Raw genomic sequence first — 14,452 nt, 5'->3', positions numbered from 1 at the left:
GAAACTGGTGTGAGCATCATGCCTGGGGCGCCACCTGCTGGACAGTAATGTGAACTACAAAATTCACATGAATCTTATCAGGACGCTTGAGTTAAAAATGCAGAATGAAACTATTTGATGAATAGTAAACATGCCAAACAATCAAGTTGTAAATCAACCCTTCATTAGCCTCTCTTATGGAACAACCACAGATAGAGAAAAAGAGGGGAAACAACCGAGTGACAGTGAAAAATAGAGAAGCTACTTTGCATGGATGCGCTGACGTCTGAAGTTCAAATAATGGTCACTTAGCAGCTTATAATATGATTTAACCTCTTTCTATAGAGAAACCTCTTAACATCTTGCTGTAGGTGACTGAACAGGCTCCTTCTGATTAGCTTGTTTTTCTGGTCAMGACAAGTCGATCTGTCTTTTCGTGTCGACTTTAATGTATGTCGTGTAAAAACGTGTCTTGCAGCTCTGTTCAGCACCAACAAGTCAAACACAATCCGAAACTAAATCTCTAACACCGAGAAAAGTAAAAACACTGTTGAAATTTGAAGAGTTTAGCTCAGTAAGACTTTTAGACACATCAGCTAGCATTACAAGCGTGAAAATACTGACTTGTAATAATGCAGTAATAAAAAACTTACTTTGTTGAAAATAGGCAGGCCGTATATGTAGTTAGTTTCCCAACAAAATCTTTTATATTGACTTTACAGAAAGCAGAACCTTGTTCCAAACTTCGCCTTTCCCGCACACACGCTCAGTTTTTCCGTTCTGGGGCTRACGTCACGTGGTCTTTCCTTATATGGTAAAAATGCCCATATATGGCAACTATTCAAATTCTATGAYGCCGCCATTCGTGCAGAAACTGATGATTCGAAAATGAACAGCGCCCTCATGTGGCCACCAAAGAAAACATCTATATCAGAAAATARTTTTTTTCCAAAAATCTCAAAGAAAACAAGTGTTTGTCTGTCTAAAAAAACGATAAAATGATCTCGAAATTGTCCATAAGTTTTTGGTTAAAAAAAAACTTATCCGTTAAATGTATCGTTGCAAAAAGTAACAAACAAAAAACATTTAATGAAAGTGTGTTATTGTGTCAAAATAAATTTTTTTGCAGTTGCCCACATTGTTTAGTTTTTGCCATATTGATGACCACTTTAGTTTTACTCTGCTGCTTTTTCTCTCTCAAACTTCAAAAGATGTCTAGCTGCTTTTTTATTCATTTATTTATTTATTTTTTGTTACAAACTTATGAAAAACTCCTAAATTGACCAAATATAGATAGGTATCAGTTTTCTACTCTAATTTTTGCTCTTGGTTTGCATTTTTGATCACTCCTTTGATGCTTCACCGCTGTCTCTCACAGACCCKCGTTCCAATGCCAACACTGTCTCAGACCCTGGTCATAAGACAGACGAAACCTGAAAAACTGGATGCTTGTCATTTTTACAAAGGGCTGTGATGTAAGCTCATTGTCTCTGAGATTARGTGAGCTCACAGCGTGAAAGAGAGGAAGACTGCGCCTGTGTACAGTCGYTGTCTGGCTCATGGTGTAGGTGTTTGCAGTGTCATCAGAGACCATGAAAATAATTATTTTGTTACTGTGTTTGTGTTGCCTTTACCTTGTGCAGTCTCAGGACATGGATCGCTGTAAGTAAACAACACATTACAGCTAAGACAGGAATGGTATTTGCTTGAATCAGCTGAATTATGTTGATTTTGTATATTTTGTTTTTATCAGACTCTTACTGTGAGAGCTGTTTAACAGTAYCACAAGGTACGCTTCACTGAACTTGCCTTTAAGTTTAAGTTTATGAATTTATATGCATGAGTTTGTGGTTTGATCTTTAAGTCTCAGAAAACAAATAACAGCAAGATGCTTTTCAGAAATTGAGAAAGCCCTAAAGGAAGCCCCAGCTGGGAGCAAATACACAGTGATTGAGAAAATCCTCAACTGGAAGTTGTGTGAGAAACTTCCTACTTACCACAATGAGCATGTCTCCAAGGACCAAATGAAATCTACCTGCATGAAATTGATGGGTACAACTGAACCCTCAGTAAGCTTGATTTTTTTTTAAAACAAATTAAAGTCTACTTACATTCGTAAATACATGTTCCAGATTCTCACCGAGACCAGTTTCGTGCTGCTTTGATGAAAAATGAACCAAACAATTTGAACATACTCTTGTGTTACGAGGTGTCCCATGCATGTGTTGGAGTCAAACGCAAGGCTTTTCAGGTAAGCCTTTAATATAAAAACAGATATTTCAGTCRGACTAAGCTGCTCTAACTGCATCATTTCTGTGACAGGATTCCACAGCCACCTTTACTGAAACTGACATTGACGCTTTACTTCAGGACAACAAGGGAAATGTTCGCTTTGCTCAGCCTGTGAAAGCAGGTTCAACTGGACAGAAAAGGGATGAGCTGTGAAAATGGAACATTATTATGGGTTCATCAGTGTACTTTGGAACACAATGTTTTTAAGATGTTTATTACATTAAATAAAATGATTAAATGTAAAATATAAATTCACATTTGTTTTTTTTTGCAATATATGGATATGTTTGGGGCTGTGGATAAATGTGCGTACATGTGTGTATGTATACATGCATATACAATGCATGTAGATGTACATTTACGTTTATGAGTATATTCTGGTATAATGTAAAATTCTAGGTAAACAGATTGTTGTTTTAGTCCTTATGAAATTGTAACTCAGAATAAGGAAAAAGAAGAATTTACTATTATTTTTTGTTAATAAGCTTCGGAGAAGGGTGGGATTGAATACGTTTTTTACTTCTTCCCATTCCTTTTCAAATATGTTAATTTTGTTATCACTTTTTTTATCATTTTTTGTTTTATATGCATGTTTAAAATAAACTAAACTAAACTAAACTAAAATATATATTTCACACAGTATTTTGCTTACTTGTTTGTATTGTCCTCATGAAAATCATGAGAGCTTGAAGGTTGTCTTGTTGGAGAGCACAGTTTAAAACTGAGGGTTCAAATATCAGACAAACAGGGATTTTCAGAACACATTTCATGAGTTGAGCATGGCCAACATGTACAGTGTCTGACTACARATAAAATCAGGGACATTTATTATATAAACAGCTTCCAGATAATTCTACCAGGGCCTTTTAAAGAGGCTCCACCAGCAGAGCTAAAATCAATGACTTTCAGTAAATCTCAGGGTTTATAGAGTCAGCAGATGTGTGGGGCTCTGTTCCCTTTAGCTCATCATGCAGAAATCCCAGCATGAACAAAGCAACAAATAAACAACGGATCACTGCACTAATGGGCTGTGGCTTCCTGGTTTTATGTTGAGATATTTCCTGCCTCAAATTGAAGGTCTTTCCCCCTTTATTTGTTTTATGAACTGTCCTATATAAAGCTAAGGAGGATTATTAGATGTACTTTGAATTAATCCCTAAAACTGCTGCAAATTACGATTAGAAAGCTAAAACGTGCAGAGCTTGAAACCYCTTGCGTTGAATGAAAGAATAATAAAAAAAATGACTTCAAGGGAATTAAAGAGGCAAGGTCGCGCGCGCCGTAATGGAACGTGACCCTCCCCGCGTGCTCGTGTTGCTAGGAGGCGCTGTTGGAGCCCGGAAGAGCTGGTGGTCATCATCATGATGGTCAAACCGAGATTGAGAGCGGAGACAAGGGGAGAGTCACCGGTAAAGTCGCCGCATTGAGRTTCTCGGCGACGCCGGCTCTACGGAGAACGGGAAACGAGACCGAATACATTTTTTAAACACAACTGCAGGTATGAACAAGCACGCGCTCATCTGCTGCCATTCTCCACTGCACATTGTGCTGAAAGGTGTCGTGTCGCTCCTAAAAATGCCGCACGCGTTGCTTAGCTGCTTTGTGTTAAGAGGGACAAAATTAAACCCGTTCCCACCCGTGCTGTGCCGTCCCTGAGCTAATCAGGCAGCTGTGGGTGGGGGGTTAGGCTACACCACAGCTGCACCATGTAGCTCATTTCAAACATACCAATAAATAAACAGAACGGCTAATGCATTTTCATTGTTAGATTAAATCCACTGTACAGCTTTGCACCCAGAGCCCAACACCCTGTCTGTGAGACTGACTGCTGGCAGACATGTCAGAAAACAGAAACTGTGTTGATCAGACACATTATTCCATCTGCTTCTGGGGAGATGAAATGAATCATCAGCCAACAGGAAGGAATGACAAGAATGCAATGAGTGTGATAAAAAGGCAGACAGATCTTATTTTGTTGTAGGTCACGTGTTAAGTCAAGGCTCGTGGGCCAAATCCGGCCCTTGTTTACATTTTAACTGGCCCCCTGATATTTTAAATGTTTTTGATCTGGCCTACCAATTTATGAGTCTAAATGTAATTTGTTGTTTGATATGAATAATTTGACATATTACATAAAACAAGATTGATTTATTCTGTATAAGCTCTTAGCGTAGAACAAGCATTGAATTTTAGCCTGCTTGTGTTTAAAAACCACRGTTGTAGTCCTGTTTATTTCCCTTACAGTATTGTTCCCAGACGCTTTTCCATGTTGTAATCTAATTCCTTATTCTGTGTTTGACGCGAACAGCTTGGCGACGAGGCTACATGGTGTGTGTTTCCTGCCCAGAGGGCGGATGTGCGGGCGTTCGGGGATGGAGAGCTACGAGGAGTTCTGTCTGCGGAGTTTGGTCGCGCTGCAGGAGGAGGGGAAACTCAAGAGGAAGACGTGTCAGCCATTGTGCTCCCTGAAAATGGCTCGCTCTCTCATTTGCTTTCACGGAAGAGCCATTCTTTCACCTCTGGTGAGGAAATAAACAAGCATGGGRGCTAAGGTCATGTCACGAGATGGCAGTAAAATGGACCCAAACACAGGCGAGACCGATGCAGGTGGATGAGGCMCAAATCTTGAAGTTACAACAAAATTCAAACCATAAGTATTTGTCACACGAAATCTCTTCATCATCATGAGACACAAGGATGTTTTTTTTTTATCCTGGAGATTAATTCATATAAAGACTTTAAAGGGATCCATGATTAGTTGTACCATTAAACATTATTTGATAAACATATATTTTAACTGTAAAATAAAGACTGTAAAAATACTGTAGGCTGTTTAGTTTTCATAATTTTTAAACTAAAAGTTAAAAAATATATATTACATGGACGGGGCCATTTTATTTACACACAAAGCATTCTGGGTAAATGATGATATGGATAGGTCCTCGGTGTGAGCAAGTTGGGGTTTCTGCGGACGAGTGGGCGTGTCACAAGGAAAGGCGATTCTAAAGCGACACACCTGATTTGACGGACTTTGTTAAAGCGACACACCTGACTGGACAAGCAAAAAAGGGGGTGATACCGTATGGTACCACCTGATTGGACAAGAACAAAAGGGGCATTACTGTACGGCACCACTTTTTCTGGAGAACCCTACTTGGGTCACATTTCTCCTGGTTAACCTTAGTGTTGGGGTCAGGGTCAGGCTGTAAAGAGGTCAAGCAGGGTCTAAGGATACCGTTATGTAGGCCTCGTAGCCCACAGTGTTTATGCTTTTGACACCCCCACTCTTGTGACACACCCACTTTGATTCCGCAGATAACCCCTTCTCGGTGTGAGGCTGCTAGCGAGCTATATCCACCCTGAAGGTTAATCTTGGACAATATCTGATGATCGACTCTTTTAAATGAAACCAGAGAGCGTTGACAGAGAGGAGAAGGTAGAAATGACTCAGCCTGTAACTGAAAATATAGATGGAGGACAACAGAGCTGCTTCATGGAAGAACCTCAGCTTAGCCTGTTAGCTTTAGCATTACCCCCGAAACTATCACCATATATATGTATTAGATCAGCGCTACACATTCTCTTCTCATCACTGAGGTCCTGCATCCACATGACAGAGAGGGGAACGCAAAAATGACTCAGTCTGCAACTGAAAATATGGATGGAGGACCTCAGTTTAGCTTGTTAGTTTGTCYCTCTAGCCCTGAGCTAATAAGGAATATAGCGTCGGCGATAGCGTGAAGGCTAACAGGCTAAGCTGAGGTTCTTCTTCCATGAAGCAGCTCTGTTGTCCTCCATCCATATTTTCAGTTACAGGCTGAGTCATTTCTACCTTCTCCTCTCTGTCAACGCTCTCTGGTTTCATTTAAAAGAGTRGATCATCAGATATTGTRCAAGATTAACCTTCAGGGTGGATATAGCTCACTCACACTGATGACCTATCCACGTCATCATTTACCCAGATTGCTTTGTGTGTAAATAAAACGGCTCTGTCCGTGTTAAAATATATTTTTAAAAATTTACAAAACTAAACAGCCTACAGTATTTTTTTACAGTCGTTATTTTACAGTTAAAATATGTTTATCAAATAAAGTCTAATGTTACAACTAATCATGGATCCCTTTAAGACTTTTGCTACAAAGTCAGCTCTAACTTTGATTGATGAAATTGTCAGTTACATTTCTGTCTCTCCTGCAACAGCCACAATTTTGCCACAATTTTGCATCTTTTTGTAACATTTCTCAGCTACAATGCCAGAAAACTTATGGGAAGCWTTCTTAGAAAAAAATAGCTCTAGGGGCCTTACCTGTGATTTTCTTGCAAACACAAGTCAAAATGTCTCCTGTGAGAAGAATCTAATTAAATCAGCAGTTGGCACAGAAAAGAGAAAAAGATGAGTCATATCAAAGCTGTTTGGAAAAACCTATTTGTTCCTAACTGCTGACAAAGGGGTTCTTTAAAATACTTCCATGATGAAGYGGCCAGTGTCAGGACCTCCTATGCTGACATGTGGATAATATAGATCAATACTCAACAAGAAAAAAAACTTTATAAAAAGCTGCATATATACTGTGTTTTATTTWTTTATTTTTTCAGCTGAGTGCAGAGCAACGGACTGAGATGTGTGGCTACAGACAAAGAGCTGTCCAATTGGAACTGAACAGACAGAARGAGCAGAGAAACAAGCTGCTGAGTCAAGTTCAGAACATACTGGATCAGGTCAGTAGCACAGAGTGTGGTCATGGACACAGCTCTGAGGGGTGTTCCAATATAAAATAATGGTTACTAAAACACTGGAGACAGATGTAACATGCAGGTTGTGCTGTGCATTAGGAATGTGTAGCAATCCCTCATACTGATGCTAATGAAAATCATACAGTGTTGCTACTATTTATGTGAAAATATGACTTTTTTGTATWTTTATTAATGCTACATGACATTTTTACATTAATGCCTCACTTTGGAATTACGCTCTCAATAGCACTAAATATGAGTTCTACTTTGTCCCACAGTCTCTTTGTCTGACCCAACACTTTGACCAGTGTACTGACATATTTCTTTTATCGTGATAGAGCCTTTTTTCATTAACTASTTATTTTAAAGCTRTTATGTTTGCMCACTAATTWGCTTCAATAATTAGRCAGCCGGTTCGGATGTTATCAGTCCATTAAATGGACATTATTAGGGGTTATCAATCCCATAGAATGGCTTCAGACTGTCCRGACAGTGCCCCCTAGTGGGTTACCAGTGCCATATACGTTGGAATGCAACAATCTGCTACCGCCGGAGTCCYGTCTACTTTATCGTAGCCCATGTCATTTTCTCTAAAATTAACCTTAGTGGTTTTATGCCTCATACTAACCAGCTGATAGTCTGAAGTTATTCTATGGGACGGAGAACCCACTAGGCGGCACAGCCGGGACATTCTGAAGCTAGTCTGAAGTCATTCTATGGGACTGATAACGGCTAATAACGTCCATTTAATGGATAATAACATCCGAAGCAGGTGAATTAGACAACTTTAAATCAGGTAGGTCAGTAGAATTTAGTATTGCCATTTTTTTCCCCTCAGAATCAACGTGAGAGAAAATGTAGACATCACGATCAGATATAATCTGATTGGGCTGAAACAAATTCTAGTTTGAAGATTTTAAAGTACATGTGACATGCCATCCATTCATCCTTCCATCCATCCAGACATACATACATACATACATACATACATACATACATACATACATACATACATACATACATACATCTTTTAATACAAAAATTCAAAGAAAACATCTAAACTTGGCACAATACTCATTATTTTACCCATTTTGTCACATAACTGGGATATTTTCTTTTGATCTTGGCTCAGCCTCCTCTTCATCTCACTCTGATAGAGATTCAAAATAATACAACGAAACATCAGATTCATCTCTACAGTCTGTGTTGTCGGCCACTGTAGCAGATATTCCCCTTCGATATCACTTCCTGTTACTTCACATGAGAATATCTATACTGTTCATCTCAGTGGCATGAAATTRCTTTTGCAATATTTTATTAATGTTATCTTTCCAAAAATGCATTCATGTACYTTACAGAAATTTGATGTTTCAGGTAATTTAAAGCATTTTTACGAGTCCCTCTGTAAGCCAGGGCTAAATATGATATTATTTTTTTACAGGCATGTGAATAGCACCAAGCGAAAAGAAGCTTCCAGTTTCTAAATCTGCAAACGTCAGTGGCTATGCTCTGGTCACAGACTCACCTGGACTTTCCAAAGATCCTGGACACAGGCCTAAGGCAGCCGAGCAGCCCATCACTCCAACCCCAGAGATCCCCGTCTTTAATGGTTGCAAGGTAGACGTAACAGTAGAGAAGCAGGAGATGAGTGAGGAGGAGGAAGATGAGGARATTAGTTTGGACAGCCTTCTTAAAAGATCAAGAGAGTATGTGAAGCGAGAGCAGAGTCAGCAGGGCTCAAAAGGGGTCCTCTCAGTGAGCCGTACTCCCCCACCTGAGACGCCTCCTGTCAAAGAGCAGCAGAGCTGTAGCCCCGTCAGAGACACGGGAGTCGAGTTTGGATTCAGCCTGCACCATAGCCCAGTTGGCCTGCCTCCGATCCAGCATCATTTCTTTTATGAACCCACTCCACAAAAGTCTGTCCCACTCAGGTGTACTAAACCAGAACAATATGCTTGTCTCCCCAGTCTGGAGCCTTGTATTAGCCCTCGCACCTGTAGACGCAAACCACGGCCCGTTTCTACAGGGAACATCCATTTTACATTTCCCGRCGGACCAGCCGACCTTGTCTCTCGAAGCCCGGAAAGGTCAGGCGAAGGTGCTGGACTGGCAGATTGGGGAGAGGCAGGCTTAATGGTGACCGGTCCGTGGAGCTTAGAGACGAGGAACAATGCTTCCAGGACTGGAATCRGTCGATCCAGCCACTGCAGCACCAGTCCAGTGCAGGAAAATGGAGGCCCTGTTAGTGCATCTGTACCCAGCTCCATGAWGCACCATGACCACTTAGCCGTGGGATTTCGGCGACGCTGCCACACGTTGGACAGCCAGCTGAGTACCTACCAGTCTGCAGCTGAGCCTGTGGACCGCAGCCAGGAAAGGGTCCCTCGCTTCATGGCAGGTGCCATGTGGCTTGGTCCAAATAGGCCCAAACCTGCARCTCCTTTAAAGCAGTCATATGAGGTGAAAAATACATCGCCATCTCTGCTGAGCTCCCTCGTGACTCCTGATGAGTCTCATGGGTCAAACAGCTGGAACGCACCAACAGTTGTGAGAAAAACAGCCGAAACACAATCCAGCAAGACAGGTGAGTCTTAAATCATTCAGCAGTTCAGCTTGCATTGTTTTCAGTTTTAAAATAATTTCAGCTGAAATTATTTCTCCAGTTCCAAACCTCGCAGTTCTTCAGATGGAAAAAAAATATATGATCCTGCCTGTTTTTTTTTTATTTATTTCGATACATTAGCAGAGGCTCAGTGGCAAGCCCAGAATCTGGAGGACATACAAAGGCGCCTAGAKGAGGAGCATGCCCTGCAGGTGTCACTTCTCCTGGTTGAGCATGAAAAGGAGCAACAGCGCCTCCGCCTGGTCAGCACTAAGTATCACATCTTTTAACTTTTATTCAAAGGACCACAAATTGTGCTGCTGCAATGCAAAAGAGAAATATTTTAAATCACTTTTTTGAAAGTAATAATATGTGCCGATGCATTTATTTGGAATAAAAAATATTTCTATGATTGATATGCTCATGTTTAGGAGCTCGAGGAGACGGAGAGAAGACRGAAGGAGCAGGAGAGTGCGAGGCCTGTGAGTGGAGACTCCCATGTTTGGAATAGCAGGTCTGTGAGTAGCAGCTACCCTGTTATGAGCCCCTCCTGCCCAAGACTGAGTCCCATCCACACCCCGTCTGAGCAGTTGGCTGGACACACGTTAGGTACCAATTCACCTATTGCTGTGCTCTTCATGTCTTWAAAAAAATCTTACCATGTAAGCATTTTTAAAGACATTTAGTTAAAGATAAATCGACAAAAATATCTTGTTTATTTCAATAAGATGACACCATATTCTCAACTATTTAAACATCTGTAAATGTGATAGTTGTTGTGCAGTAACTCAAAGTATTTGATGTTTCTTTTTTCAGGTTTTCCCAGTCCTGTTTCATCCAGTATTATATCTCCCACTATCCAGCCTTCGGTTTGTCTGTGGGGGTCTTCTTGGGCAGCTAACAGACCACGCTCAAGGCTAAGTCTGGTTGGTATCAGCTCAGAGTAAATATGTGTACTTAAACCCAAAATGTATGATAAGCTGCAGACTAAACCATGAAAAACTGGGTTGTCTTACTGACAGATCTGTTTTATTGCTTAGATAGAAAAATGTGTGCCTGCATCACTGGTATCTTTAATATTTTTGCAATTAAAACAATATCATTGATACTGACGTACCAACCGAGGTGCTGAGATTTTTCTGAAAAAAGACCCAGTGGTCTGTCCGTTTACCCAAAATCAAGCAAAGAGACCACAAAACACATTTCTCCTTATTTATTTGTGACATTATTTAGACTTTTTAAATTTAGAATTTAGCACAAAATGAGGAATCAGCCCATTATTTAAATCCAAAACCCTTTACTGGATGCTCCTTTTATACCCAGTATTGACACACCTTTATCACTTAATCTCATTGTTGAATGTAGTGTAAAACTTCAAGACATTTCTGGATTTAGTTTGAAAGAATTATTTGTTTTCACAGTCACATCTTTGTGTTGTTGCTGTGAATTGCAGGTTTTGACCGCAGAGCACCAGAAAGCATTTTGTCGAATTGGCTCCATCATCCGCGGGTTCCTCATTCGACGGCTGCTCAAAACAGAAAAGGTCAAACACCTGCGCCAAACCATCCGGGTGAGATTCACACAAAGGAGAGCACTGTATCTACYATCAAAGAAAAATAAACCCTAATAAATTAACTGTTTTTAGGATACGCAGGAATTCATCTGTTCATTTGAGACTGAAGCTGCACAGAAGAGAGGGATCTACTCAGCACAAGACCTGTCCCTGCAGGAGAGAGTGCGAGCTCAGGTAATATTCTGTCCTTGCTCTGCACACACAGCAGAGGTCCTCCTTTCTTTGTGTTTATGTGTTTATCTGACGGCCCACAGTTACGCGCTGCCTTGTATGACGTTCATGACATCTTCTTTGAAATGCCTTTGAGGGATCGATTAGCAGTTCTGCAGCAGGACAGGGAGCTTCGTGCAGAGAGGAAGCTTCGAGACCTGGTAATATAAAACTTCTTTTATTAACTCTTTTTTTTTTGTAAACACTGTTTAGCTCATGGGTACCAGTGAAAAATACATGTACTTGCATATCYTAAATTAAGACTTCATAATTTTTAGCACAGCTGCATTGGATTGTGATGTTTTGTTCAATATTTTCATGAGTTTAGTTTGTGTGTCTTGTGTTGATGTAATAGTATTTTTTCTTCCGGTCCCCTGCAGGAGAAAGCCAAATCTTCCAAAGAGAGAGTCTCTCTTTCTGCGGCCACGCAGAGGTCTCTGGACAGGAAAAAGAGGTGAGACAGGAGCACAGCTGTGTATGTGAAATTAGATCAGATGTTGTTTTTTTTTTTTGTTTTGGTTTTGATCAGGAGCTTCAGTGATCAATCTGGGTATAAATTCTTTAGGGCAGGTGAATCCCCAGCACAGGTCAGGAAGATGCAGCACAAGCCAAAAAGCCCCACCACCAACAGGTGTCACATTTCTTTTATTTTTTTTATTTCTGTGTTTGTGTGATTTATTCTTAATGACCACCAGATTGTATTAATTTTATAAAAATTCAATTTCCAGAATTCAGAAGCCAAGTCAGACTTCATCTGCTCCAAGCCAGCTGAACCGCCAGGGGTGAGTTTCACTTTTTACAATACATAACAGACAATCATCTGTATTTTGTAAATAACTGTTTATTTTATGACATGCCCTTTTACCTGCTATTAAATACATTGTTTTTGTTAAGCTGTGATTAGGAAAGTGGCATTTTCAGCTCACTAAATATTTAATGTTTTGTGTCTTTTAAATCTCATTAATCCACACAGACCTGGTTATTTATGTCATCCTTTGCTAAGCYGTCAGTTCAAATAGGAAAATCTAATTCCAACATTAATTTGGTCAATTTAATTTGAAACATAGTCTAAAACTTATCATTTTAGCTAAATAAAGTTAGCTAATTTTAGGCTTTTTAAATTAATTTTTTATACATATAAATGCCAGTTAATTTACACACATGGCTTCTCTGAGGTAGTTTTAAATATGTTTTGCATAATTAAGTACATGTTAAGGTTTGTAAGAACAAGCCAGTATTTTGTTGGACTAAACTGCAGTTAAATGGGCCATGTTAGCACATGAAACTAGTAATGCTTAAAGTACATTTCTGTAAACAAAAATTTGGAGGAACTTAGTCTTATGAAGTATTGTCATGTGAACAAGTACAATTATACTTGTGTCCATATTTCATAATAATACTTTACACACAAAGTATGCTTCAAAAATACTTACAAAAKTGTATACTTTTAATTGATCTTATTCAACTTATAAATCAAGACTAACTGTAACTGGAAGTGTGTCATCTATGTAAACAAGTCTGACTTTCTGAACAAACTGATGTCTTTAAAATCTTCTCAGTAACTGTTTGTTTGCTTGCAGGAGCTGGTACAGAAAGACTCCAGAGGAGAAAGTGAGGCGCTCTGACAACCTGAAGAAGCAGCACTCTCTGGGATAACACCCAACCCAACACCACCTCACCTGGGAACTTGAATTTTTAATCTTTTACTACAAGTCCTGAACCACTGGACCTGTTTTTGTTGTCTGCGCTGCTAACACGATTGTTTCTAATCTAACATGTGGAAATGACTGTATTCACCTCCACATTTTATCCCARTGATAGACTCTATCACAGTGCTGTAAGTTTGACTGTTGCCTCTTGTTGAAATGTTATTTTGTGTGTGTACAAAAAGTGATTGTTTACCAAGACCGTCATGTGAGTGGAGTGTTTAACAAGTAACTGAATGTCAGAGCCAAAAGAAGAAAAGTTAATGGAGAAGTACGCCTGAGAACTACACCTCAGCCATCTGCTGTATTTTAGCATGCTTAAACTGTATTTATCAGCTGTGTTCATAAATATAAAGTGCTTATAGCTGTAAGTAAATTTAAATAATCAGTTTCATAATGTTTGCCAAATACTGTATTTATAAAAATATAGTATTTAGTTGTGATTAATACATGAATTTGTATATATTTTTTTGTTCAAGGGCTTTAAGTACCTTTGTGTCCTTTAAGGAGTTAATGGTGCTGAGTAAAAAAATAATTTGAGATGTTTCATTGTGTTTAACCATTTATCTTCACTTACTGAGTGGTGTGGACTTCACTGCCACAGATGTTTCGTAATAAAAATAATCAGAGGCAGGGTCTTGGATGACTGCCTGTTTGGGGTTTTATTGAAGTAACATTTTCTCTGAACAGTGTCCATCTTTGTAGATAAAACCCAACTCGCATACAGAGCAGACATTTTGTATCTTTCCTGTGAGTCATCCCACATCCGCTTCCAGTCCCCTGTGCAGTTTCACATCCTTTAAACATTYCTTTCTCTCCACAYTAATGAAAATGAGCTTTCAAGCATCTGGATTGTTTGCAGTTTTACGATCAAGACAAGTATGGAAATGTTTTGGTTACACAATTGCCATCATCTGGGGATCCAGGCAAATACTCAAATATTTGTTTACATGCCGCTGTGATTTCATTTAGAGAGTTTCTCATTAAGGTGCAGAACAGACTTTTGTATTAATTTCATTTAATGTTTTCTCTAAAGTTTTTACAAAGTGAGTCAAGTTGTCAGCTGATAAACGGCACACAAACCCACCTCACTGTGGTAACGGTTATAGTGCCTGTGACAAATGTACTACAAAAAGTGGGGGTAAAACTGGGTGGGGGGTTTTCTATGACTATTTTTTTCCTTTATAATTTCTTCAATGAAAAAAAAATTATAAAATTTTGTCCAGTAATACATCATGTAAAAATAAAAAAAGATGAAACTTGGGGGAATATGCTGCTCCATTCCATGTTTTGTTTAGAAATGAACAAAATATATAAGCTCATTTTGTTTCAATGTTTATTGGAAGACACAAAAAC

At 39.3% G+C, this 14,452-nt stretch overlaps 1 protein-coding gene and 1 long non-coding RNA gene across 3 annotated transcripts; both read left to right on the top strand.

The window, feature by feature from the left end:
* Positions 1-3,169: 3,169 nt before the first annotated feature.
* On the top strand, positions 3,170-7,010 carry LOC106518719 (uncharacterized). The gene is made up of 3 exons (XR_001310356.1): positions 3,170-3,769; positions 4,580-4,793; positions 6,868-7,010. It is a non-coding gene; the product is annotated as an uncharacterized LOC106518719 (long non-coding RNA).
* Positions 7,011-8,423: 1,413 nt separating this feature from the next.
* Positions 8,424-13,824, top strand: ccp110 (centriolar coiled-coil protein 110). Of its 2 annotated transcripts, none has more exons than XM_014010105.1 (11): positions 8,424-9,589; positions 9,752-9,870; positions 10,039-10,216; positions 10,424-10,533; positions 11,061-11,177; positions 11,253-11,354; positions 11,435-11,551; positions 11,771-11,844; positions 11,956-12,021; positions 12,119-12,172; positions 12,971-13,824. In XM_014010105.1, the coding sequence occupies exons 1-11, from the start codon at positions 8,650-8,652 to the stop codon at positions 13,044-13,046; spliced, it is 1,953 nt and encodes a 650-aa protein (XP_013865559.1). In that variant the 5' UTR covers positions 8,424-8,649; the 3' UTR covers positions 13,047-13,824. The 2 variants fall into 2 exon arrangements, with proteins under 2 accessions (XP_013865559.1, XP_013865557.1); XM_014010103.1 differs by having other exon boundaries at positions 9,749-9,870.
* Positions 13,825-14,452: the final 628 nt, after the last annotated feature.

Source organism: Austrofundulus limnaeus, unplaced genomic scaffold (genome assembly GCF_001266775.1).
Source record: "Austrofundulus limnaeus strain Quisiro unplaced genomic scaffold, Austrofundulus_limnaeus-1.0 Scaffold65, whole genome shotgun sequence".
NCBI classification, from domain to species: domain Eukaryota; kingdom Metazoa; phylum Chordata; class Actinopteri; order Cyprinodontiformes; family Rivulidae; genus Austrofundulus; species Austrofundulus limnaeus.
Note: the sequence above shows the minus strand (reverse complement) of the source record. Positions and strands in the feature narration are given on the sequence as shown.